This window comes from Anopheles funestus, chromosome 2RL, assembly GCF_943734845.2.
Source record: "Anopheles funestus chromosome 2RL, idAnoFuneDA-416_04, whole genome shotgun sequence".
Classification (NCBI taxonomy): Eukaryota; Metazoa; Arthropoda; class Insecta; order Diptera; family Culicidae; genus Anopheles; species Anopheles funestus.
In genome coordinates this window covers 54231170-54256833 of record NC_064598.1, presented here as the reverse complement: position 1 = coordinate 54256833, position 25664 = coordinate 54231170, and the positions used below count along the sequence as shown (strand labels likewise).

General features: G+C 41.8%; 9 protein-coding genes and 1 long non-coding RNA gene across 14 annotated transcripts; 6 read left to right on the top strand and 4 right to left on the bottom strand.

The window, feature by feature from the left end:
- The first annotated feature begins 554 nt into the window (after window positions 1-554).
- LOC125763200 (uncharacterized) lies at window positions 555-3719 on the top strand. The gene is made up of 4 exons (XM_049426056.1): window positions 555-3183; window positions 3271-3362; window positions 3439-3544; window positions 3608-3719. Exons 1-4 carry the CDS (start codon window positions 1968-1970, stop codon window positions 3700-3702), a joined length of 1509 nt encoding a protein of 502 aa, XP_049282013.1. The 5' UTR covers window positions 555-1967; the 3' UTR covers window positions 3703-3719.
- Window positions 3719-4813, top strand: LOC125763211 (dynein regulatory complex protein 9-like). Its single transcript, XM_049426075.1, has 2 exons — window positions 3719-4192; window positions 4253-4813. Exons 1-2 carry the CDS (start codon window positions 3743-3745, stop codon window positions 4790-4792), a joined length of 990 nt encoding a protein of 329 aa, XP_049282032.1. The 5' UTR covers window positions 3719-3742; the 3' UTR covers window positions 4793-4813.
- A 36-nt stretch (window positions 4814-4849) lies between these two features.
- Window positions 4850-11146, bottom strand: LOC125763192 (uncharacterized). Its single transcript, XM_049426044.1, has 8 exons — window positions 10631-11146; window positions 10442-10562; window positions 9695-10355; window positions 9552-9614; window positions 8359-9478; window positions 8079-8271; window positions 7868-8008; window positions 4850-7416 (listed from the first exon to the last, which is right to left on the bottom strand). The coding sequence occupies exons 1-8, from the start codon at window positions 10795-10797 to the stop codon at window positions 4963-4965; spliced, it is 4920 nt and encodes a 1639-aa protein (XP_049282001.1). The 5' UTR covers window positions 10798-11146; the 3' UTR covers window positions 4850-4962.
- A 130-nt stretch (window positions 11147-11276) lies between these two features.
- On the top strand, window positions 11277-12888 carry LOC125763214 (protein C1orf43 homolog). 2 transcript variants are annotated; one of them, XM_049426079.1, is made up of 5 exons: window positions 11277-11617; window positions 11683-11987; window positions 12043-12129; window positions 12207-12487; window positions 12785-12888. In XM_049426079.1, exons 1-5 carry the CDS (start codon window positions 11462-11464, stop codon window positions 12808-12810), a joined length of 855 nt encoding a protein of 284 aa, XP_049282036.1. In that variant the 5' UTR covers window positions 11277-11461; the 3' UTR covers window positions 12811-12888. The 2 variants fall into 2 exon arrangements, with proteins under 2 accessions (XP_049282036.1, XP_049282035.1); XM_049426078.1 differs by having other exon boundaries at window positions 12766-12888.
- A 52-nt stretch (window positions 12889-12940) lies between these two features.
- Window positions 12941-15009, bottom strand: LOC125763201 (CAAX prenyl protease 1 homolog). Of its 3 annotated transcripts, none has more exons than XM_049426057.1 (3): window positions 14732-15009; window positions 14555-14668; window positions 12941-14491 (listed from the first exon to the last, which is right to left on the bottom strand). In XM_049426057.1, exons 2-3 carry the CDS (start codon window positions 14642-14644, stop codon window positions 13208-13210), a joined length of 1374 nt encoding a protein of 457 aa, XP_049282014.1. In that variant the 5' UTR covers window positions 14645-14668; window positions 14732-15009; the 3' UTR covers window positions 12941-13207. The 3 variants fall into 3 exon arrangements, with proteins under 3 accessions (XP_049282014.1, XP_049282017.1, XP_049282018.1); XM_049426060.1 differs by having other exon boundaries at window positions 14761-15009; XM_049426061.1 differs by having other exon boundaries at window positions 14774-15009.
- Window positions 15010-15138: 129 nt separating this feature from the next.
- LOC125763217 (cytoplasmic phosphatidylinositol transfer protein 1) lies at window positions 15139-16979 on the top strand. Its single transcript, XM_049426081.1, has 7 exons — window positions 15139-15373; window positions 15447-15595; window positions 15658-15746; window positions 15817-15824; window positions 15891-15962; window positions 16030-16284; window positions 16349-16979. Exons 1-7 carry the CDS (start codon window positions 15323-15325, stop codon window positions 16529-16531), a joined length of 807 nt encoding a protein of 268 aa, XP_049282038.1. The 5' UTR covers window positions 15139-15322; the 3' UTR covers window positions 16532-16979.
- LOC125763220 (uncharacterized) lies at window positions 16803-17896 on the bottom strand. 2 transcript variants are annotated; one of them, XR_007418321.1, is made up of 4 exons: window positions 17577-17851; window positions 17356-17463; window positions 17030-17161; window positions 16803-16936 (listed from the first exon to the last, which is right to left on the bottom strand). It is a non-coding gene; the product is annotated as an uncharacterized LOC125763220 (long non-coding RNA). The 2 variants fall into 2 exon arrangements; XR_007418320.1 differs by having other exon boundaries at window positions 17030-17463; window positions 17577-17896.
- Window positions 17897-17991: 95 nt separating this feature from the next.
- LOC125763213 (phosducin-like protein) lies at window positions 17992-19267 on the top strand. The gene is made up of 2 exons (XM_049426077.1): window positions 17992-18209; window positions 18296-19267. Exon 2 carries the CDS (start codon window positions 18347-18349, stop codon window positions 19226-19228), a length of 882 nt encoding a protein of 293 aa, XP_049282034.1. The 5' UTR covers window positions 17992-18209; window positions 18296-18346; the 3' UTR covers window positions 19229-19267.
- Window positions 19268-19415: 148 nt separating this feature from the next.
- On the bottom strand, window positions 19416-21708 carry LOC125763196 (centromere/kinetochore protein zw10). Its single transcript, XM_049426049.1, has 3 exons — window positions 20040-21708; window positions 19706-19971; window positions 19416-19637 (listed from the first exon to the last, which is right to left on the bottom strand). The coding sequence occupies exons 1-3, from the start codon at window positions 21616-21618 to the stop codon at window positions 19422-19424; spliced, it is 2061 nt and encodes a 686-aa protein (XP_049282006.1). The 5' UTR covers window positions 21619-21708; the 3' UTR covers window positions 19416-19421.
- A 222-nt stretch (window positions 21709-21930) lies between these two features.
- On the top strand, window positions 21931-25517 carry LOC125763193 (uncharacterized). Its single transcript, XM_049426046.1, has 8 exons — window positions 21931-22072; window positions 22151-22283; window positions 22372-22470; window positions 22534-22770; window positions 22844-22938; window positions 23026-24682; window positions 24765-24994; window positions 25077-25517. Exons 1-8 carry the CDS (start codon window positions 22065-22067, stop codon window positions 25243-25245), a joined length of 2628 nt encoding a protein of 875 aa, XP_049282003.1. The 5' UTR covers window positions 21931-22064; the 3' UTR covers window positions 25246-25517.
- Window positions 25518-25664: the final 147 nt, after the last annotated feature.

Sequence of the window (25664 nt, the reverse complement as noted above, 5' to 3'; positions counted from 1 at the left end):
ATTCCAAGTGGCAAGCTATTTTTAACCGGTGATTTCGATTTCGCGATATCGGACCGGCGTTAAGTTCGAAATACCAAACGTCCTCTTACGACGAGTATAATCAACCTCTCTTTTGCGAAATGCGTGTGGCTCCGAAACAAGCATATCGAGTGAACTGAATAGGCAAATAGGCCATCCACTAAGTGTGCCCCATCGTGCAGTTCACAGCCCTGCACTGTTGAATGGTTGGGGAAAGGGAATTCTGTTTGTCATACGATCAACTAACAAAAGGCAGCCAGGATATGGATCTAGTACTATGGTTGAGACGAAGGTAGGCAGACATGCAAGGCATGAAGAACAGGCCGGATCTTATCTCATCTCTATTCAGCCTACATTTTTCCCTTTTATGCTTGCGAAGTGTCCTACGCGTTTCCACCAAACCAGCCGACTGAATCTCATTGACCCAAGCAATCGTTCTTCCACGTTGACGTTCAACCGAAGCTCACAGCTTCGTCTGTGCTTGCGTACAACTCGTGCAAAACCGCCCTCGGAAAAGGGCGTAGAATTGGAGTTGCGTACTGATGCTGATGAAGTTAAGATATTTAATTTTCTCACGAACTTCTTCCTTTCTGTGAGGAATTCCTCTAATAATCGTCAAAGGAATTCAATAATAAAATAATGACACCCTTTTTGCGGGGGCTGAGAATATCGTTCGTTTTCCGTTTGTTCTACATACTTAGAGCCGTTAACACTGGTATGACGGCCTGTGAAGGAGTTTCATCTGAAAGATTTATAGCAATTTTTATAACGTTTTGTATGATGTGTGTGATGTGTGACAAAAGTACATAAATATCGAACGTATGTAAAACATGAACCACATTTTCAAGGACGATTTTGTTACGGTGGAAGACGAGCTATTTGCAGGGAGATTAAGAATAGAAAACATTATTTTTAAATAGAAAAATTGAACTTAAATCTGGTTAGTAGCTTCCTGTAAATAACACATTCTAGCTTTCCGTTTTCTTCCACTAATCAACAAACGATGAGTCTTTGTGATAGCAATGCAATTTAAACGGTTTCTTCTCACGGCTACACATAATGTCTAATACTAGCGCTTATCGATAACATCATAGAGTAAGGAATATGTGAAATGACAAGCAGAATATGTGGCGCATTACATACGCCAAAATGGGACGTCCCGTTTTACAAAGCACGATAGCCATCAGCCGTTTGCTACGGAACATTAACATTTATCTCACCGTAGAGCCCCCAGCGACTGACGTGACTAAATTTTAACAGCACAATAATTTCTGACCACGGTGTCCTCCTCCACTCTCCTGCCACGTGCGTACCAATAACAAGTGAAATAATAGAGTTTTCTTGAACGATGCACTAGTAGCACTTATGAGGCGACCACATTTTAAAGCTACCCTTACTGATTCTATGTGTTAACGGTTGGTCATTTACTGTCTAACCGGTGCCAGTGAAAAAGGGCTGTCGACATATTTGCTTCTCGGCCTGTTACGCCTCGAAGGCGCCTGGCACGACGGTGACACTTTGCGGACAGAAGGTTTCTTGCCGATTACTTGCTCGAGGCATGTTTTCTACCGTACACCAGACATTCTGTACATCACATGACTTTATCATATTCTTCCCTTTTGCTAAAAGAATTCGTACAAAGTTGTAGCAATAGTCTTCAAATAACTGGATAATACACACTTAACTAACAAGGAAGCACAGAAATTAATAGCATACGGCGTGGTGCATTGATTCTAATGACATGAATTATTTAACGGTTTACGAAGCATAATCTAGATGCGATGTAACCGATACTAGCTATTTGGAAGGCCATCGTCACCCGGGAAGGATCATTAATTCTTACCATTACCGCAAGTGGGTGATTAATCAGAAAGAAACGCCAAAGCTCCATTCCCCACTAACGGCGCCATACTGGTGATCGACATTTCGTCATGCCGTAATTGAATTAAATGGGCGTGATAAGCCACAACCACAAGCATCACGTCCACACGCTACTATGGCGAATAAGAAAAAATCATACCAGAATACAACAATTAAGGAGCATGAAAACTCAGTCCACACAAGGCACTACATCACTGGCACCACTCATCATTCAAGCACGAACGATGGCTTCGACCGGATTGTGGAGACGGTTTTTGGAACGTTTCAAACGTTTTGTCGTAAATCTGTTGACCACCACCTCGGCGCACGGTATCGGTCATGTGGTACAGCAAGGACTGCACATAATCGAGCGCATCATTTGGATTTCTTGTATATCGATCGGTGTCTACGGTATGGTCGCACTGTCCCAACGCATCTGGAACAGATTCCAAACCTCGCCGACCGTCATCTCGATGGATCGTAACATGTACTTTTGGAACACGAGCTTTCCGAGCCTAACCATCTGCTCCCATCGACGGATCGACGAGGATAAGCTGGCGCACTACATTCGATTGCGGGGCTTTGACGAGGATGATGCTGAGCAGTTCCGTGAGTTTGTTGTCCTGCTGGCAAACGTGTCGTACAGCTCATTTCTCGATCTACCAATGTACAAAACGTTCGGTATCGCTGGCTACGAGTATATGGAGCTGCTGTACAACTTATCCTGGAGCTTCGAACCGCAGGTCAACAGTGGCACCGCTACTGCTCTGTCCGCACAGCCCACGATTACGGAGCTTGGGCTGTGTTTGGCAGTAAACTCGCGGATCGCCGTATACAATTCGTACGACTATTGGCAGGCTCGTCGATGGGAACGTGTGTACGAACCAGCACCACTAGTCGTGCATCCTCTGGACGGGGAAGTTTACGGGCAACTGATTAAGCTCGAAAGCTCGTATGAGGTGTTTTTCCATGGATCGATGGAGGTGGCCGAAATCTCTAAACGCCAGTATTCGTTCCAAGAGTCCTACTACACTACGGTCGAACTGTTAGCGTTGGAAATACTTACCTCACGCAATGCTCGCGAACTGTCTATCTCCCAGCGCCAGTGCCGCTTTACTCACGAAGGTGAAACGCTCATGTTCAGTCCAGTTTACAGCTATAACCTGTGCCGTATCGAGTGTCGCATGAAGTTTGCTTTCAAGGTGTGTGGCTGTGTGCCACATTTCTATCGGCCAATCGGGAAAGGTAATTTCCGATACCGTATTTGCGATTTTGAAGGTTTGCGATGTCTTGGACAGCACGCAGGTAAATGCTATAATTGCAGTATTGCATAATATAATATATTATAGCATAATATATTACTATAATACTATAATTGCATTATCATTACAGATGAGATGATAACATTACGTTCGAAACGGTACATGATCGAATGCAACTGCTTGCCAAATTGTGACGATTCAAATTTCTTCATACAAGCACATGTTTGTAGGCTCCATTGCTAAGCGATCGTGTGCGGGAAGTCTTGATCATCCACATCTTTTTTTTATTTCTTTACAGCGATCCCGCGAGTGGTTTCTGGGAGCAAATCTACAATGGGGATTGACGGACTATCCCAAAATGCAGCTGAACAGGGATATTATATTTGGACTATCTGATGTATTCGGTAGGACATGGTTTGGTCATCTGGGCTTCAAGCAATAATTTGTTTTTGAATCTTTACTTTTAGTGTACATTGGTGGACTGGGAGGTTTCTTTCTTGGTTGCAGTTTGATCACATTTGCTGAATTCGTTTTCTTTCTCACGTGGCGACTGTTTAAATAATTGAATACCTAGTTACCGAGTAAAAATAGTAGCTTCTTTTATGCGCTCTTGGAATAATCATCCTAGTAGCCAAGTTGCACAGGCAAACACGCTAACCATGGGCGAATCTAGACACGAAGAAAGCGCACTCATCTGTAGAAAAATTGTAGAAGAATGCTTACGAAAATTTGAAATTCTAGAATGTTGTTCTAAGAATGCAAAATTGTACGATTCTACCGGCACGTATTCTATGGCTAACCTATTGCACCAGAAAAGCATGGGATTACGTTCGGTGTTGGTAGAGCTTGCCGCAAATCCGAAACACCTAGCATCAGTCACCTCGTTAAGCACACTTGGTAGTTGCATGTCGTGCGTTGAGAGCGCTTCAGGAGAAGAAAGAATTTACTACGATCGCTTTGAATATCTTGACCGATGCAAAATAATTCAGCGTTTAGCAAAAAGACTTGAACTGTTACAATATCAATGCCATGAATACAATCACAAGCTCCACGTAAGTTTAGCTTTTTATCGTTACATTTTAAACATAGATTAATTTCAGCTTTTTTTATAGGAAGAATCACAAATCGAAATGGCCAAGCAGCGCTTTGTTATGCTATGGGAATCGGCACGTAAAGAACAGTTACGTGAATCTATTTCGCTACGTGTACAAGATCTTCAGAAAGAACAAACGATCGTGGACCGTAGTAGGGCAAACGCATTTCAGGCAGCGCTTACAATAGACCAGTATTACGATTGGAAGCTGGCGAACACCGAACAAACCATTGAGGATTGGATGACCCGTTTCGATCGTGAAAAGGAGGAACAAGATGCTCGTTTTCAAAAAGCTCGCGCAACGGAAAAGTATTGGAACGAGCTACTGCAACTTTACGACCAACAGGCGCAGGAAATACTTGACTTAGAGAAGGTTTTACAGCGTTGGGAAGCGGAAGCCGAATTTAAAGAATACTGCCACCGTATGGCCACTAGATTGCAGGCCTGGTGGCGCGGTGTGATGGTACGCAAAGGATATGGCAGGTTTGGCACATCTGGAAGGAACAAAGGAAAGAAAAGCAAAAACAAGGAAAAAAAAGTAAAAAAGCTTAAGAAATAAATCAATACAATTCCTGGTAAATCCATGATGCGCGCAATCAATTAAGACACAAGTAAGTTAAAAGTTATAATTTAATACATGTACTATATTTACAGATTTTTACAACATAATACTATACGCCACTGAACAAAATTAATTATAACCCTCGTCAACATTGTTCCCAACCCAGTTCATTTTTGATTGACCTGGCGTAACATTCGGTGCAAAAATTCGAACCTGTCTCTTATCTGCCCGCTAGTTCTGTCCGGTATTTTTTGTCCAATCTGCTTTACGAACGTGTCTACCGATGAGAATCCCTTCACTATATCTTGCAGAATGATTTTATCCTCTTCTCTCGTCCAGCTAGGAGCTTCCTCTGCGCGTTTGGATTCTGTCGATGCTTTGGGATCCTCTTGGGTTTCACCGTTTGTATTACATGTAGTTGCTTCCGCCGTAGGTAATGGTTGTTCTGGAGCTTCCAACCTTGCCTTTAAATTGCAATCCTCTTCAATTGAGCAAGGCTCGGCGAGCTGATGCTCTTCCTGAGAGCTGGTTTGCGGTGCATCTAAAAGCGTTCTCAATTTTCTCGACGCTATTAACGCTTTGGAATCTGGAGGTATTGTTACCGGGCTAGGGGTTGCCAGCTTTTTCGGTGTGGTTGCCTCCTTGTTGCTTCCTCCTGGTGATAATTTTTCATCGCCCGGTGAAATTCCCGCCTTGCGTGATATTGGTGAATTGAAACGTTTTTTTAATGGTAGCTTTGGTGTTAGCTTTTTGGAAGTGGTGCCTGTTTTGCCGTCGACATCCTCCACATTCGTGCCGGCAATTGAAGTTTCGGGCGACGATCCAACTTCCGAATCTTCATTATGCTCGACCAGCAAGTGTGCAACATCGGCATACGTAATACCTTTCCGGCAGTGCACCAACGGGTTCAGACGAATGGCGTGTGCCATTAGGGTTGAATCATCGCACAAATTGTCACCATTAGTCGTAGCATCTTCAGTAGTCTGATCAACCGCCCTTGTCACACAACTGTTTGCAAGGAAGGTCAATCGTGCCGGAAGAGCTCCTTGGAAAATTCTTCCTTGTATGTATCGTATCCCGTTGGATGCGCAAGGATTTTCCGGTCCGTCCGGAAGCGTTTCGGTGTAAGAAATATGCTCATAAACTGTCCCTGCATCACAGCTATCATTCATCAGATACTTTTTCATCGCTATGTGCTCATAGTCGCTGATGGGTGATTCTGGTGGCCGTTCGCCTGGGAACAGCTGTAAAAACCATTCGGTTAATAGCGTACTGCCCTTGAGCAGTGGTAATACTTTCAATTTCACTTGGTCCATGGTAACTTCCGACTCGTTCGATAATTCATTTAGGCACGCATGTATTTTTTTAATCTGCGCTGGCTGTTTGGCGAAAAACACGTTCAGCTTCTCCAGAAAGTCTCCCATGTTCGTCAGGATGAAATGCTCGAAAAACTTACCAACCTGGGCGGCCTGGCCAGGCAACAGAAAGGTCAGAAACGCGTCAACCAATTGCGGAAAACTTTCACCCAACAAATCTTCAATCTGATAGTACAGCGAAGACACGCGATCTTCGATCTCGTCAAAGTCCCGCAGAATTTGTTCGAAGCGCTCCAGTAGATCGGCCCGATCGGATGCGAGTAGCGTTTCCTCTACTTTCTCGTAATAATTAAAGGCATAACAGGCATCCTTGTCGTCCATGCTCTGATAATCGTCGAATTGATCCGTAATATATTCTGCACCTATGATGAAACTGCCATCAGCGCGATGTTTGCATGACAGCCGTAGTAAACCGTGCTGCGGCTGCTGAAAGTAACATTGTGGCAGGGGTTTGTATCGATATGTCGCACAATCTTCACTCATTTTTCGCAGTTCATCTAGAAATCGACTATAGATCTCCAATTGCTTAACGTGGGCATACACTCGAGAAATCGGATCCTTTGCCTGAGAACGAAACGTAGCCGCAAACTCTTGTTTCACTTCGTTCTTTAACACTTGTAAGTACCGCTTCATGGCAGAGTACAGTGTAGCGACTGCGGCTGACCGAGAGTAACTTCCATGCTGTTTATTAACTTTTCCAACAACTTGACCCGCCAAAGATGTACACTCCTTAGCAGCAGCATCCGTGGCATGGCTACGGTGGCGATTGGCTTTGAATGATTTGCTTTCAGTTCTTTTGCCATCACTTTCACACTCCGTTATCACAGACAAAGATTTTTCTTGATTTTCCACCCTTCGAAACGTATAGGTTGTTTCGTATGTCTCTGCATTTATCACATCAGTGGCCACTGTGTCACTGTCGGCATAAATGTTATTACTAGTGTTTTGAACCGAACCTTTATCTACGACGTTCACCACTAATTTACCATACGGTATCGCAACCACTTCCGTAGGCTGTGTATCACTGTTCACTTGATTTATCGTTGGTTTTTCACTGTTTTGCAACGAAATACCATCCTCTCTGCCATTTGTAGTCTGCCCAGATTCCACCGGAAGTAACACAGTTACATTGAGAAGCAAATCTGATTCTTTCGGCCCGTTTTCGGACGCTGGTGCTTGTGAAGATTCATTTGGAGCGATAAGCTGCTTTGTGGATGATTTTCTCCGTTGCCTCGTATGGCGTCCCTGTAGTGGATAGAGTAAAGTGACCATTAATGGTAAAAATTTGTAAATACTTGTAAAAAAATATGAAAAAGCGTACATTTAGAGCCAATGAACAAAACAGAAGCCAACAAGTTTACGACATTTTTGCTTTGTTATGACGTTTTGACTGATCGATACTGTTCGGTCTTTTTGGAATATACTTGATGCAGAAACACTCTGCCAGACCGGTTGTAATTAACGGTACAACAGTAAAGTGGTAAAGGGATGATTTTTAAGATACTGCAATATTGTTGTAATTTACAGAAAACCGCAGTATAATAATATATAAAAACCCGAATCTTGAAATTGTCAACAGTTCCACAAGATGCCACCTTGCGGGCAAATTTCAAAGCTTGTGTATAAAAATTGTTAACATATATGTAAGATTTAACTAAAAGAACTATTAAAGAGATAGTACTTTAACATATCCTACCTTTCTTTTGGTAAATATATCATTTTCCCAATTATAATGAAGGGTGCCTTTGTGATACTGTGACAGTAGAATTATCTTAGCAGGATCAAACACTTCTAGCACATGATCAAATGGTGGTGCATGACCGTTTTGAATAAAATACTGTTGATTAGAGTAAAATAAAAAGATAAAATAAAAATTGTGCTGGAAGTATGAACAAAATCAAACTTACCCCTATAGCGTCTAACGGTTTTCCAGGCACTGGTTTGTATCTATATAATAAACTTTTCAAACCATTCATATTCCGCGTTGGACACAAATATTTGCCCGCATATGCACACACACGAGCCATCGAGGGTTTGCCTTTTGTAGATTTTAGCTTCTTCAAATGGTTGAAACCTCGCTCGAGCCAAATAGCAAACAGGCTGCAAATAGAAATAAAAGCAAAAAGTGTATATATTAAAACCTTCGCCAACTACTGGAGCACGCTTTTGCGCACAAACTTAACGTACTGTCTTTCGGAGTTGAAATGACTCTGGGACTGTAACGACCTAAAAGAGCGAAAAGCTTTCCAAGGTATCAAGGATGGGTATATGAATGCTTTGCTGTATAAGATTGCTTCTTTAACAAGCCAGTGCAATTCGCTGCGATAAATGTATCTGCGTTCATTACCCTTCTCCTCACGAGCTATTTCTTCATTCCAGTATTTCTTCAACGACTTCATATCGCTACCATTCTCTGCCATTTGTTTTTCCCAATTTTCACAACACTCTGCTGCCAATGGTAAATTCCAGGGAACTACATTTGGCTTCGTCTTTCCAATGTCCTCGAGCTCGATAAGCATATTTCTAAACGTTGAGGCCATGCTGTTGAATACAGGGTGTTCGTATGTTTGTAGAAAGTTTTGTGTGGCCAACTGCACATGCATACGGAGCTGTTGATGCAGTAGTTGCAACTGAATATCATTCATTCCCATTTCCTTATCTGATATGTTCACTTCTATTGGAACGGTTGAAGAGTGAATTCGGTATCGCTTTTCATTTTTATAAACCATTGTGCACGGTAGTGTATCATCCTGTAATGATACTTCCTCCAAGTAAGAGCTTTTCACAAAAAAATTAGGCTTTGCTGAACCATCCGGCAGAAACGTGTGTTTGACAGATTCATTTTGACCGTTCACTTCTTCCGAGCTCGTTAGCATGCTCGCACCCGAAGAATTTAGAGGTGCATCCATACCGGTAGTTACACTGTACTGTACCATTGGCATGTTCTGATCTCCTTGAGATGGCATGTATGCGGAAGTGCCCATAGTTGTCGAACCATAGTCGGTCTGTCTATTGTCCAACAGCTGGGTTGCGTGAATTGCTTCGTTGGTTGATGATTGCGACGGTAATATTGATACGGAAGGAAATTGTTCGGATCGCATCAAAGAATCAGTTCCCATCTCCGGTACCGGTGTGCTCAACATTTCGGAACGGTCATCCAATTGGCAGTTTAGAGATTCGTTGATAGTTTCAGTCAAAGTTTGCTCTAGCAGTTGATCATCGGTTCCACCCATTTCCATCAACTCCATGACCAACTCATTAAGCTCTTTTTTGGACACTTTCACTGGCCGCATTTCCTCGGGATCATCTAGAAACGCAAGTTACATGTATAATAAGCATTTTATACATTCCGTTTGTTAATACATTCATGTTAAACGTACGTGGTATTCCTTCAGTCGCAACATATTCTGGATCGTTATCATCGTCATCTTCTAGATTGTTAGCTGTAGTTGATAGGGATGTAAAAGTTTATTAGATGAGGATTGGATACGGCGATTAATGAACATCTACTTTAGTTACTCACGTAGCGGTTTCGTAAATTCTTCTAAAAAATCTTTCCATGCTTGATCCATTTCTCCATCATATTCATACATATCGTTCGTAATATCAGGCGGTATGAATGTAGATTCTAGTGTCTCGATTGCAGTCGTAGAGAGGCACAATTTTGATCTTGTCCGTAGTGCAATGTTTTCCTGTTCATGCTCTTGTTCGGATTGCGAACAATGACTATCATTTCGTGGTTTCGGTATCTTGAACAGTCCATCTTTCGTGTACTGTACTTCGGACTGGTGGTCTTGTTCAATGGATGCGGCTGTCGATATCGGTGTTCTGGGCTGTGAATCGACGTCCGATACAGTCGTATTTTGATCTTCATCGGACGCAGTTTCATCTTCTGCCGGCTTGTATTCTTCATCGTCATCGTCTGAGCTTAATTCTTGGTGAATCAATGCTGCTACCTCCTCATCTGGAGTTGGTTCATTCAATGATGCTATTCGAAATGATGGTGCTTTCTTTAGTTGTTTTGCCTTCAAACGTGTTAACTTTGGTTCAGGTTGTTCCTTCTCTTCATCATCTTCGTCGCCATCATTCTGCGGTTGTTTACTCCCATCCATCCTTAATTTCTTGGCTTCTTCTTCCTCTTTTAATCGAACTATTGCAAACACATGGTCATTGACGACGATTTTCTATTTGTATAAAAACGAGAAAGATAAACAATGGAGTACAACTTGGCCTACAATTAATAGTGGATGTCGTTGAAAATCATAATTACCTTTAACAATTTTTTAACACACATCGGAGTTAAGTTATTCTTTTCTGCGGCAGTTTTGATGGTTTCTTCAAAATGTTGATCAAACCCTTCTTCGTTATCGGTGGGAAACGACATTCGTCTCCTGAAACAATCGTAAATTTTAGGCTTCGCCTTTAAGCAATATCATATATAGATACAGCATACACATACCGCTTTCTTCTGATTTGGCGTTTCGGTCCGAAACTTGTACTTGGCTTCGATGCTGCTGGTGTAGATTGCCCAGTAGATCTAATGTCGCTATCGAAATCAGTCAGCAAACCGCTCGACGAGTTTTCAGACGATGAGCTTACTCTCCGTCCACTCTTCTCGTTTTCCATTGCTGTAACAAGCTCAGCTATTCCACTCGGTCTATTTGACCTAGTCCATTTTTCGCTCTGTCTTTCCACACGATACTCAATGCTACAAAATCACTGTAGACGAAATGACGAGTAACGTATTTCTGATTACCTTCTTGCATAGTTGACATGCAACCGTACCGCTGCTGTTGAGATCTTTGTTTACATCTGCCGCTTATTCGTATATTGAGCAACAGCGTGACAGCCACAAAGAGCAAACTTCGATCACGGACCGAATGAGCCACGATGATGACATTTATTCATCGATTTGCTCTGCTATGCTTACCTTGGTCGTTATATTTGGTGTGAATTATCAGGTATTTTCTTTATTCTTTGTTATTACAGGGTACGAAATATCGTTAATAAATTGCAATTATCGTTATTGGTTGGATGTAAAATAATAGCCATCGGTTTGGAAACATTTTTGTTTGTTTCAAGTCCCATTCGCACTATGTTCATTGCACATCTGTCATACCGTCCACAGTAGGTAAACAACGCAAGCTGCAATGTTTATCGCACTCGCGCTTTGTGAATTCATTCAATAGATTGGATTATTGATTTTTCTTACTAGAAGTAACATAATTTCTACTTTTTGTCATGCTGTAAAGATCGAGTGCACAAAACCGGAAAAGCATACCAAGCCACTATGGAGGAGTTGTCAGGGGTCATGATAGTGTTGATAATAGGTGGTGGTGTCTTGGGTGTTACGATATGTTTCATTTTCGCAAAACGGCAGATCGTTCGATTTACGCTTAGACAACGTCGTGGACCCCATGTCGCTGTTGGACACGATGCTAAAAAGGTATGTTGCATAGAAATTGAAAGAATACAGTTGTATGAAAATAATGCTGCTGATTATTATTGTAGTCCATCAAAAGGGAGATAGAGCGGAGGCTAGACTGCATACAAAAAATCTATTACGAACCAAAGCTCATCTGGGATGATAAACAGAAGGACGATGAAAAGTACATTTTGAAACCGGATACCACTTTACCACCATACTATTGGCGCATGAAGGCAGTGGATGATGTGAAAGAGCTCGAGCGGGAAATAGCGAAACAAGACGGTGCCACTAGACACCCTAGGGATAGTATGCGGGCGTTTCTTCTGACCACATTGGCGGCTCCTCTAAATGGTTCAGGCCAGCGACTAATTCATCAGTTCTGTGATATGTAAGTTTGTGATGATTCGCGAAAAATTGTTTATTAACCGACAATTTCGCTGTAGGTACGAACATGCTCGACATGATCCTAACGAGTTTGGAGAGGAAGAATATCAATCCTACCAACGCTTGCTTAAAAAATTGTCCGAGGCGTAAGTTGTAGCAGCGTCAACGTATACGTTCAAAATATTTTTATCTAGTTTTTTTTGTTTATCAACATTTTTTTCAGTACAAAAATGCTGAAATCATACTCCAGCAGTAGGAAATCTTCTCCCAATCGAACACCGGTGAAAAAACACTCCAAAATGCAATCACTGCTCGATCCTGCCAGATTACGCCCTCCGCCAGTGGCGCTTACAGCCGGAAATGCGGGTGATACGATAATTTCCAACACCCGCATGAATCTTTCTCTTGCGGTACAGCTGCAACAACAGCATGAACAACAATTTCAACAGCCTGAGCTTGAGGAAAACGAAATTCTCAGCATCTCACAATACCATGGGGAAACAGGTTAGCAACAACTTAGTTAATTTTAGTGTCTATAATTATTCGTTAATAAGTTGAATAGTGTAGATCTATTTTTCCTCACTACATCATTTCTGTATCTTTATCGACGTGCTTGAGTTTTTTCATCATTATTTGAAAACAGTCTTTGTTTCGTATCCTAGCACTAGCCAAACACATTTACACAATTATCTCTAACTTTCTGCTTTCTTCTTCTTCTACTGCCACTGCGTATTTCTTCTCTCTCTTTCAATTACCAATCCCGTGTTTAAATTACTCAAAAGAAACATTTACTATACGCAGGTCTTTCAAAAATTGAAATGGTCTAAACATCGTATTAACTTGATTCAAATCGGTAAGAAGATGAATGATAAAAATAAATTTCCAAAGCACTAGTTCGAATAAAAGCGTGTGAGCAATACCTGGCCTTAATTGAGAACATGACAATACGCAGGCAAGTTGGTTTCAATATTTTATTTCACATTATGTACTACATTTATGCGATTTACCAAATTTTTGTGTACGAAAACACTATTTCAAGTGCACATCTGGCTCCAGAATGTGCATATACAAAGGATTGATTTGTTTGGTAATTTGGTGAAGTAAAAATATTTTGTACGATAAATCGATTATATTTAGGGTTTTTTTGTTGATAAATTCCGAAGCGTTGGAAGTACAATATCCGACGAATTTGCAATGTGACTTTGGCCCGAATAATCTCCTAGCTTATTGGGACTTAGATTTTTGGGGTTGTCCTTTTCCTTGGGTGTAAGTTTTTAGCCGGTCAAGCCGTTGAAGCACGGTTGGATGGGAATGATTCCATGCGGAGTACATCCAATCGTACACAGGAAATCCAAGATTGTCCAGCTGCAATTTGATAAGTGCATTTCCCAAATCTTTAGCATATCCGAGTTCTTGAGCGAAAGCATCAGCCTGGTATTCAAATCGTCTCGATATAACTGTCATAGCGAACGAGATCACCGTATTGTACGGTGCCAAAACATACATCAAAATAACAATGAATCCAATCAGAATGGGTTTCTCGCCCGCTGGTAGACCGATCGCTTCATACAGCGGACCATAAGTGAAGAGTTGTGAGAAGGCGAGGAAAATTAGAAACATTTGAACCTGAATAATTACTATATTCTTGGAAACATGTCCCAACTTCCAGTGACCAAGTTCATGAGCCAAAACGGCCAACACTTCCTCGTTCTTACATCCTTTACCTTTGTCACTTTCCGTCAGTGAAGGATCGTCTTCCGGCAGACCTTTGTTGACCAGCAGCGTATCGAACAACACGATTCGCTTCACTCCAAAAAGCCCGGTGAAGTAAGCATTGCTGTGCGCAGAACGTTTCGAACCTTCAACAACAAATAGCTGTCCCAGTGGAAACTTTACACTGTTTGCCAGAGTCTGTATACTTTGTTTCAGTTCTCCTTCTTCCAATGGACGGAATTTGTCAAATATTGGAGCGATATACACTGGATAAATGGTAATGAGCACCAGCGTAACAACAGCTACAAAAGCCCAAAGCCAAACGAAGAATAATTGTCCACCAATTTGAACGATATATATAAAAACTGCTGCGATGGGAATGCTCAAAATTTGCGAAACTAAGAAAGCTTTGATTTGATCCTTTACAAAGAATCCTGCAGTCTGCTTGTTGAAACCGTGCTTTTCCTCAAGCACAAACGTGCCATAAATTTTAAAGGGCATATCCTTCAGCACTGCTATCACGTTCAGTAGTAGAGCAAAGAGGCACCCTACATGAATTTCACTTTTTGGATTTAGCCCAATGTTGGCGGAGATCTGCACTGAACGTGCCCATACTATGGCCATGAACCCATAGTACAGTTCTAGCTGCATTATCACGATATCGCACAAAATCATCTTAAAGATACCATAATAAGCCTTATCCAATCCGTAAACGCGAGCCTTCTCGAATGTATCATCGTTCATTACATGTTTCAGTTCCTTCGGTACGGTTTTACACTGTTTGTAAATGCGTACCTGTAACGAAAGGAAACGTTTATTGTTTTGCACATACAGTAATGTTATCACGTTAACGATTACCTGACGCATTGTTAGATACAGTTCTAGAAGCGTTTCTACAAAGATAAATGCTATGATGGAATACAACGTTCTCTCTGATGCGTCCCACATTTTGTCGAATCGATTGGGTAGCAGCTGGAAGGAGTAAGGTAATCATTTAGAACTACTAATCCTTGCACTAATCACGTCTCACACTACCGTTTAATGCAGAATTGTGGCTTCCAGACCTTGTAATTGTACCTTGTAAAAACGCCGGATTGAGGCGATGAAAAAACAACGTTTCGTCACCTAAACACCGCTTGACAGTGGTTGTCATTTAGTGTCAAGCTTCAGATATCTGGATTGATGGTGAACAATCTTGAAATAACGAAGAATTGAAATTGCACACATTGTCAACAATATTCACCAGATCGATGTTAATGGTAATTCAATCGGTAATCGTACAATAAATATTCGCTTGAATTGATCTACGCATTGAATAACGAAAATATACAAATTACCGAAAAATGGCACAGGACTACTGTATAGATCTTGTGCCAAAGAAGAAATCGATAGCAAACACCTGAATGTTGTCAAAATTCACAAAATCCCGTCAAAAGTGAAGAATTAATTTCGTACCAAATATAAGCCGCATCGAGGCCTTGTGCGAAAGAATCGTTTTGAAAACATTCTCGCTAGCCCACCGATGCTTGCAATTGTAGTACAAATAGTGTAATAGTGTAATATTGTAGTTCTGATTAAGATTAACAAGACTAGGTTTGTTTGTTGAGTAATCAAGCTCTCAACAGCATGGTGCTTGTTAAAGAATATCGAATATGCATGCCGCTGACTGTGGAGGAAGTGAGTACATTTGATGTATCGCCTGTACAATTAATAATGTCTGTGATATTTCACAACTGCTCGGTGCTTTCAGTATAAAATCGGACAGTTGTACATGATTGCCCGCCACAGTCTTGAACAATCGGACGATGGAGAAGGAGTAGAGGTGATTGAGAATAAGGAATGTTTCGATCCAGATCACGGCAAAGGTCAATATACTGAAAAGAGGATACACTTGTCCAGGTATGGTCCAGCATAATTGGTCATATGGTTAACACCTTATTTCATCAAGCATTTGCATTTAGCCGTCTTCCCTACTGGCTGCAAGCTGTCTGTCCAAAGGTGTTCTATGTTATAGAGAAAGGCTGGAACTATTATCCTTACACTGTAACTGGTACGTACAGCTGTAACATATCTAAACGTTTTATTATGTTTTAACACTTTCATTATGATTCCTCCCGTAGAGTATACGGTAAGTAGCATTAATCTGGAAGGGTTTAATTTAAATAAATATGTCTAATTTTTATATTTTCATCAGTGCTCCTTTATTCCAAAACTACAAATTCGTATATTGACGCGGTTTGAAGATAACGCTGGCACATCGGAAAATGTATGCTAAACCTGCCAGTGGAATACACATTTGCTAAATAATTTACAATTTCTCTTTTACTTTGCAGTGTCTGAATCTTTCGGAAGAAACGCTTAAAACTCGAATCGTTGATCATGTTGATATAGCTTTTGAGGAACCGGCGGAAAAACATTACAAAAAAGAGGAAGATCCCAAATTTTTCAAGTCACATATCACTGGACGCGGCCCGCTTGTCGAGGGATGGCGTCAAACAGACAGTCCAATGATGTGCTCATACAAATTGGTAGAAGCTTCGTTCGAAGTCTGGGGTCTGCAGACAAGAGTGGAGGACTTCATACAAAAGGTAAATAAAAAACCAAGCTGAGCTCGGCAAAATCATTTTCGATTGATACTAATTTTATTTAAAGTGTATTCGAGATGTCCTCCTACTGGGACACAGACAGGCGTTCGCATGGATAGATGAATGGCACGGAATGAGCATTGACGATGTACGCATGTATGAGAAAGATAAACAGATGGAAGCGAATGATAAGCTGCGACAATCGTTGCCTTCTGCACTGGAAACTGATAAGACTCAGGAAAGCAACTAGCTCATCACTGAATATGGTAGTGTAAATGTTACGTGATGCTACTCTGAATCATATGTACCAATTTGAACAGGACAGATGGAAGAAAAAAACTTAGCAAGATTTTAGGGTTAATAGATAGCTTTGGATCGATACCTTCATCGATCAATGGCTCAAAAATCCTCGCTCAGCTCACTAGCCAATTCGACCAAATAACTACAACAGTTACAATCGTATCTTTCCCTACGATAGAATCTCCGGGAGTATGAGGTACAAAACAGAAACTAGACTCGAATAATGTCACTATTTTTATTATACCCTAACACCATCGATGTTCTATGCATGCACGCACGTACTATGATAACAACTCAAATAGCTTTCTCAGTAGTCAAATACTTTAAATACCGATTGGGATTCGTCAATCATCATCTAGAATAGAGTGAAAATAGTTGATAGTAAATGGTTAGTAGAACGCCAGTGTCAAAATGCTCTGTTATTTGCTGTGAGAAATCCGATAAACACCTGCTCTGGGCTCTTGCAGTCTTCCTCAGTAAAAGGGAGTTTCGTGTCAAGACTTTCCTGTTGGGTAGGATCCAGCGTAAGCAACCCGGACGGATGTGCGGATCGCAGAAAATCAACCTGGTTTTGTAACTCCTGATCAGCAGCGATAAACAGTGAAAAGTATGAATAGTGATGCATTACGTCGATTGCTTCAAATATTGCTTGCCAACTTCTACGACGTTACACGGAACCTCACCAATGTACGCTTTCAAGTTGTATTTAGATAATGATAAAGGACAGGATACTTTGTGTAAAGGACATGCATTTCATTCGAATACCATGCTTACCTTATGAATGTAACATTAACGGCCAGAAACCGGTTTTGCTACAGTTTGTTGTTTCTCATCCTATCCTCATCACTGATGCCAGTTTTACGTCAGCGCAGATGGAATCACCTGAAAAGAACGAAAACAACAGTGAGCGGTGATCTAATCATATCTAATGAAAAATAAACTTGACCATAAAAAGGCTCAAGTACAAACAACATTGTGCAATAAAATTGCTATACCTGTCTGTATCGTGCTCTCGGTGTTTGGTAGATCTACGCATTGCACTCCAATTTCCCTCGCTGAATTCCATTCTGTGGAGATAGAATAAAGTGCGGCTACGACGTACGCGATCCATGAAAGTAAAAATAGATTTGAAGTACGCCGCGGATCGATTTGAAAGCACGAGTTGATGATATCGGGTTGAAAGCGCATTGTTAACTATTTTCTTGCAACAATGGTAATTTGCAATTGGTTGACCCTATATAAAGTTTCCGACCAGTAATTAGTGCTAGAATCATACAATGCACTTGTACATTTCGAATACATGGTTTTTTTATTCGCATAAATACAATTGAAAACAAATACAATTGGGCTTTGAGCGCTAGGAGTACATCTTCCCTAAGAACCTTGCGTGTGCACGCATGCAACAACCTTGCGCATCAGTTCAATGTATGTATTTTGTTTGTTTGTTTAATTGCTACCACCCAAGCTTTGTTGGGCTTCGGAATCAGTGTGCATTGCTTTTTTGTTGTTTATATTGAATGAATCAATCTTCGTTGTAAACCATTAACCCGTTTTACGTGTACATCTTCCATGGCCAAACGTTGCACGTGAACAAACTTTAGTGAAATTAGTGAATCAAAAGCGCATCCGTAAGATTGATCCAAAGCAATCGTTCGGAATGATTGGTAGCGTGTGTTAATTAATAATTGCCTCTTGTAATTGGATTCCACTCCAGACTAGGATTCATCAAACAGACACACCCACGCTTAGAATTTCGGCTTAAAGCATGGCTACGTTAGACGATAAGCTGTTGGGGGAAAAATTAGAAAACTATTGTAGCAGCAGCGAAGATGAAGGTGCAGAAGATGAAGGCGATTCGAGTGAGGCATCTGGTACGGGAAAGTCTGCTGGTAAGCAGGGCTCATCATCGAAATCTGGGTTTCGCCGTGTGACCGATACTGAGCCAGCTACACTGACGCATAACAAAACCCACTGGACAGGAACGACGGGTAATACGGGTCCGAAAGGAGTTATACAGGATTGGCAAAGATTCAAACAGCTGGAAGCCGAGCGACGCGAACAAGACGAAGCGGAAAAGTTGCGCTTGCTTAAGAAGCTTAGCATTACCGCACGCACCAAGGAAGAAGACAATGCGGCGGCAGCAATGAGCGAGCTGGATGCAGAGTTTCAGGAGCTAATGGATGAGGACTTTTTGCTCGAATATCAGCGGAAACGCATGTCCGAGATGCTTGCCTTAATGGATAAAAAGGGTTGCTATGGTAAACTTATCCATCTGAAGGATGGCGGTGAATTTCTGCAAGCCGTCGATAAGGAAGATAAAAACACGACCGTTGTCATACATATCTACCGTGAAAAGTATGGCCCCTGTGTTAAGATGAATGAAGCACTCACTACACTAGCGAAGGATTACACGAACGTTAAGTTTTGCAAATTTGTTAGCAGCGATGCAGGGCTTAGCAATATGTTTAAAACATCCGGTGTACCAGCTCTGCTTATCTACAAGGGTGGCCAAATGATAGGGAACTTCGTGAAGCTGGTCGATGATCTGAGCGATGAGTTTGATTTCAGCGATGTTGAGAGCTTTCTGGTAGAGAATGGTATCATCAACGATAAGTCCTGCAAACCGACCATCGTTGAGCAGAAGTAGAGCCGCGAAAAGGATCTCATTTTACTTATTTGCAATGACTTACACTAATTTGCAATGACAAATTATGTTTTATTAAAAAAAGGTATTTTACACCGCGCATACAAACTTTACTTTCTTACGCGCATTATCTTAATCATAATAATCGATACAATAGCGTTTAGTGTGTTTTTGTTATTGTATTAAGACGATCATGCTAAACAATGGAAGCAATGCAAGCCTGTCGCTGTTTAGTGTTTTGAAATAAGGCACGCACTAAATGCTTGATTTCTTCCGCGCTGAAGCACATCGTAAGCGGGCCCTTCCCTTCGGCCCACAGCTCCGTGATTTGTACCAGTGAGCCACATAATATTTGCCGTAACTGTAGCAATTTCGTCCACTGTTTGACGACCTGGTGAATCTCGCTAGGCTCCTGCAAGATGAAGAACAATAAAATAAAAACACGAAAAATGACCAACGCCTGATAAAACGCTTCCATACCTTAAACAGATTAGGCAATGTTTCTGTCATGATGTCGATAAGCAACACCAGCCCGTTTCCGATGGCGGTCGTAATATCCTCAAGAATTTGAATTCTTTTCATTATTTCCCTTAGAAACTGGTCAACCAATCCGGACAAACTCTGTTTATACACGGAATCAGGCAAAACGGTCTGCCATACATTCTTTAGCAGTTCAAATTGACGAACACACTGCCTGATGGCTCGTTGCTGTTCGGTTCCCAACTCTAGCAGGTTTATCGAAAGTTCTGCAAAACAAAAAATAGTATAACGTTTGTTTTCGAGGATAATCTTTTCCGGGCCATCATGCACTTACTAAATCCGCTCAATGCTTGCATCATTTGGGCACGTTGGCTGTTCAGCTGCTGCTGGAATATATCCTCTCCGCAAGCTTTTAGCGCGTCCGATATGTTCGCGAATGAGCCATGATCGTTGAGCTTGCCATCATTTTTCTGCAGCCAATAATTCAAGTAGGTGCAGTCGTTCCGGAACAAAGCAGATTGTTGGGGAATCTTAAAGAGCAGCTTCTCGTTTGCCATTGGTACGTCGACCATGTACCGTTCCAGGATGGTTGCAATTGTTTTAATGAACCGAGTTGCTGCATCTCCGTGTGAGAACGCTTCCGCTAACACTTTGTCTAGAAACTTTTTCAGTTCTACCACAGTGCGGGTCACCATGCAGCTGGATAACTGAGCCGTAGAGCTTCCGACGAACTGATACTCATGATCTTCAATTAGCACCATTTCGTGGCTCTCGCGTTTCATAATCTCGAGGGCTGTGTCGAGCACATTGTCGCAAAGCTTCTTTTGGTGAATAGTTTCAATCGAATTAGCATACTCTTCCAGTAAATGATCATTTTCACCATCTATAAAGTTGGTAGTGTGCAGAAACGTATTGAACTCGCACAGGTCCTTCATCATCGAACTCTCCTTCATCCCTTCGATAGTACCAGGAATGTCACGTTCTAGGCATCTTTCGATCAGCATGGTGCATAGTTCCTTTTTCATCTGCTTGGCAAGCACCTTGAACAAGCATTCGTCCTCCGACACCACGATGTTCATGTTGCTCAAGTTGTAAAAGATCTGCATTACGTTCGACAACACTGTCTTGTATCCGGGGCGCAATTCTTCACCCACCGCAATCTGATAGGATAGCTGAATCAATACGCTCTGTTCGTCCGATTTTTCGTCACAAATCAAAGAAACGGGCTTTACAATCACGGGTGCAAATACGTTTTCCAGCAGGAACTGACACACTGTTTGGAAATTGTGCTGCGTTTTCAATAGCGTTACCACCACCTGATACAGCATGTTTTCATCTCTGTGAATGCGTATCGTAACGGATTTGGTGTTTTGAAACGAACGATGTTGCAACTGTACCAACTCGTTGAACTTGCCATTGAGGTCGTTAATGAGTGCTTCGTATGCTGTTTCATAGCGTAGAATAAGGCTGTGAAAGCAGTGCAGATCTGTTAGGACAGGATCTTCCACCTCGTCCAGTAGGGCCTTTATTTTACCGAGAATGTGCGCCGTCTTCTCGTACCCATTGCCGGACAGATTCATGCTTTCGAACAAATCGTGGATAGAGAGCAGCTTCCGCGCAATCTTGTAACCCCGCACACCTTCCTCCAGATCGCGTTGATAGTTCCGCAGGTCGTTCCAGGCTACGTTGGACTTGTCCACTGTTAGCTGGCCGGTAGACGCTACGAGATCTTTTATTTCCGTTTCCAGCGCCCTCAGACCATCGAGCATATCGTTCGTGTTGATAGACACGAAGTCCACATAGTTGGCATTTACTATGTCTCGAACTACTTTCTGATGACTGCGGATGCGGGACAACACCTCCGGCACGTTAAAGGATACGTTTTCAAACTGTGTATGTTCAATTTGTTCCATTTTCTCGCTTTTCTACACGACAATGACCACGAACGCAGCTCGTTGTTTGGATGTAACGTAAATCTTGTCAAGCGCCCAGGAAAGCGGTTACAATTGTCAAAAATAGCGGGACAGCTTATCAAGGTGGCTGCATGCGAAAGTGCGTGATGCATTTTTTCATGAATAATGTGCGAATTATGCACATAGCTAAATGTTTGTAATCAAGTCAAAAAAATCGTGTTTTAAAAGGCGGAAGAAAAACATATTTTTGTTTTCGATTATTTTTTTTTGTTTGTTCAAGGTACACACATGGGTGCAACGCCGGACAGCTTTGTCTAATTACCTGTCAATGACGTCACACTAGATGTAATTTGATATTGGAAGAACAACCAGACACTTCGTGTTGCTACGATCTTTTTTCCGTTCTACGTTCTAGCAAATGAAGTGCACTAAAGCAACTGTGCAGGATGTCGAAGTAAGTAGAATATCCAACCAAACCGCAGAAACTCTCCTTAAAGTTCAATTTCGTAACTTGCTGTATTCCTACGTGCAGGGAAACGATGATAATCTTTGTTTACGACCTAACTAAAAAAGTGGAAAACGATGACCCAACGGGCTCTATTATTTACTTCCATCCTATGTGGGTGTCGGAACTGCAGAAAAAATCGCTCTGTGGTCAATTGATGGTATGGATCATGTGTACCTTGCATCTCTATCGAGCACAATTTTTGAAAATCACTTTGGTTCGATTGTTTGTTGTTTTTTTTTCCACAGGGATCCACGTACTTTCTTGGCGAGACACTATCGAAGGTTCGGTTCATTTCCCTACAGAACGGCAAATTTGCTCTACGGTCGCATGGGCGATTCATGCTGGTAAGCATTGTATATAGTATTTGCACGAGAGACGCTATTTTCAATCTGTTGTTTTATTCGTAGGCTGTGGGATCTGACCGTAACATAGCAGAATCCATTCTTGAGTACCGGGCAAGTCTATTGTCCTCGTTGATTGAATTATATCATGGCGATTTCAATACCCTGTACAATGTTTACGTCGAAAAGGAGCAGAAAACGGGATTTAATGAAAAGGTGTTCTGTTTGATGGAGTCTACCTTGCCATTGCTGCAATTCAATGGGAATATTTTGCAGAATATGCCCCTTCTCCGGCTACCAAAAGTAAGTGGCTAAATGAACTACTGTATGAAAGTAATGATCGAAAGCATGTTTCACTCCACATCATTTTGCACAGTGCGCAAGCAATGTCTACTTGGAATCCAATCAAATACTTCAGAGCTTCCTGCAAAACAAAGGAGTCTTGGGCGGGTCCATATTTTACCACAACAAGTGAGTATTTTTTGTTTTCTGTGTTGAAAGCACTGAAAAGATAACGTTTTGGTACCAAACACAAACAAAAAAAAACATCGTTCGCAGGGTATTGGCTTCACAGTTGCCGACGAATTTGACGAAAATGTTCGTGTATTCCGATCCTTATCGCATGAAACTAGCGGAAATGATAGCAGTCACATTCCATGTGCCAAATGGCGTTAGCCTCATCAGTGCGTACATAACCAAGCGTGACTACGCTCAGCTGGTGGATGCAACGAAAAACATTCCAATCTATTTTAACAATTGTGCCACAGCCGCACCAACCGCCGGAACAGTACCGTTTGCCATTAAGAAGAAGCTAATGCCCTCGAAAGAGCTCGGCGGAACCGTTGCCGGGTTTCCGATGCTGAAGTCTGACAAATCGATTATCTTTTCAAACATTCCCGAAGAAGACACGGTTGGTGCTGAGGGTGGGATCTGTGAGCAGACGCAAAAGAAAACGTTCAACGCCGTGTCCAGGCCAACATTTCTGCCATTGAAATTTAAAAATCTAACATCACGAGACATAATCGATTCTGGTGTAAATTCCATCAACTTTGATGAGTCCGATAGTTTTCCTAACTTTATCGGTAAAACCAGCGTCTGTTCAACGCCACTGACTGAGAATAAGATCGTGCCAAATAGGAACATAATGTCGATATGCGTCACACAGGATCAACAACAACCACCCTCTGCACCACCGGCAGAAGAAAGCGACCGTAATATGGACGCTCTGGAAGATAACGATAATTTACCAACATCGATGGAAGCAAATGCCAGTATTTTAAAATGTTTCAACGCTAGAAAGTACAGTATCCTCAATAATCCTTTCATGATGCCAAACAATATTCGCTGTGCATCGATGTCCAGTTTAACCGCAAAAGCAAATGATGAAACGGAAGAAAATTCACCAGCCGAAGGAAGAAACGGTGTGGAAAAAGAAACAAAAAATAAGTATCAACATTTATTTCCTAAAGACTACGACCCGTTCAAAACTATCAGTGATCCACTCTATCCGATTGAAGATCAGCGTAAACGGGCGATGTCGTACAGTTTGTTCCAAGATTTCGAACGAACTCGCAACGAACGGATTGCCGAACTGGTCGAACAGGAAGTAAAACAAGAAATCAAAGGTAAAGATAAGTCCAGTAAGGATAAACTACCTAACAACACATCCGCAATGGATGTTCGAACATCGGCTACTAACTCTGTAGCATATGCAGGGCATAAAGCTGATCGATCATCAGAACATCCGGATACTGGAAAACCTGCTACGACACCTAAAGATCGTCGTGGTCTCAGCTTGCCTATCAAATCATTTAATCTGAATGATGATCCACTTCCCGCACGAGTGGCTACCAATGGTGGAGCAAACGTTGGCCAGGAACTGTTCACGCGCCGTAAAAGCACACTGGAACTAACGCCACTGATGACCAAACTAACGGTACTGGCAATGAATGACACCGAATCGAGTGGCGTATCCAGTTGGGATACCACTCCGGGATGCAGCTATAACATGGCAATATCACCACAAGAATACATTCCGCAGCGACGGAAATCGCAAGACATATCACAGTCGGTGGCATCGTCGAACGGTTTGCCTGCCGGTGATGAGAAGGCTCTAGTCAAGGTGGATCTGTTCGTTTGCGTACAGCAAAACATGACGTTGATACTAGTCATGCAGGAGAAAAACTGCAAAAATCAACGTCTTGTGCAAACACTGGTACGTTTTGGAAGCAAACGTATTTGTTTATTTTGTGTACCGACTTCAAGTCTATATATTTTTTATCTACTATTCTTTCCAGTTTGAATCGTGCGTTTCGAAATTTCTAAGGATTGAAAACGATATTCAGCTGGCAATGAATATTAACGTCGATGGGTTTGATAAAGCGGACGGTTACAGTCTGATTGCGCTCGATTCGGATTGGGATGTGGCTAAAAAAAATGGACCATGGAACGCATTGGAGTTGCAAACTGCGGAATCTTTACATACCTACTTCAGAAAGAGCAGCCTAGTGACGGAAGTGACGCTAAAGTAAAATATCTAGTGGCATACGGCCGCAGTAGGAAGATGTTCGCAGGATGTAATGCTTTTGTTTAACTGTTTTTCATTACAGATCGCAGGAAACTGTGCTATATGGGTATCAGTGTGGAATGCGGGAGCTGTTTTACACGCAGATCGCGAATGCGCAAGGCGGATTACCTCCGCCGCAAGATGTGATGGGTGCAGTTCCGCTGTGCGCCAAACGCCGCATCGAGCGCGATCATTTTGCGTTATTACTTTAAACGAAACTGTGCAATCATATGTTTAGCTAATCTTCGCCACAGCGTACTGAGAATTAGATATCCCCTGCGCATCACATCACATGTTTCGCCTACCGTATTCCGTGTTCTTCTCCGTACGGGGCCAAATTTTAATAATCGTCTAATCTACTACTCTCATCATTAGCCGTCGAATTCCTAGACAACCTATTTCAAAGGATAGCATTCCATTTCTGTGTTGTTCGTTTGAGGTATGTTCGTAAATAAATGTCCTGACATAGGAATGAAAAGAAGAACGTCCTTGAATTATTTCTGCAATTCATTGCTAACAGTTCAGATAATTGATGTTTTCTAAAGTTTATAATTTCCATAATTATCCTACATTTTTCGCTCAATGTACGGGATAATTCGTTATGTTATAAGTTTGTGCATTTTGCAACCGT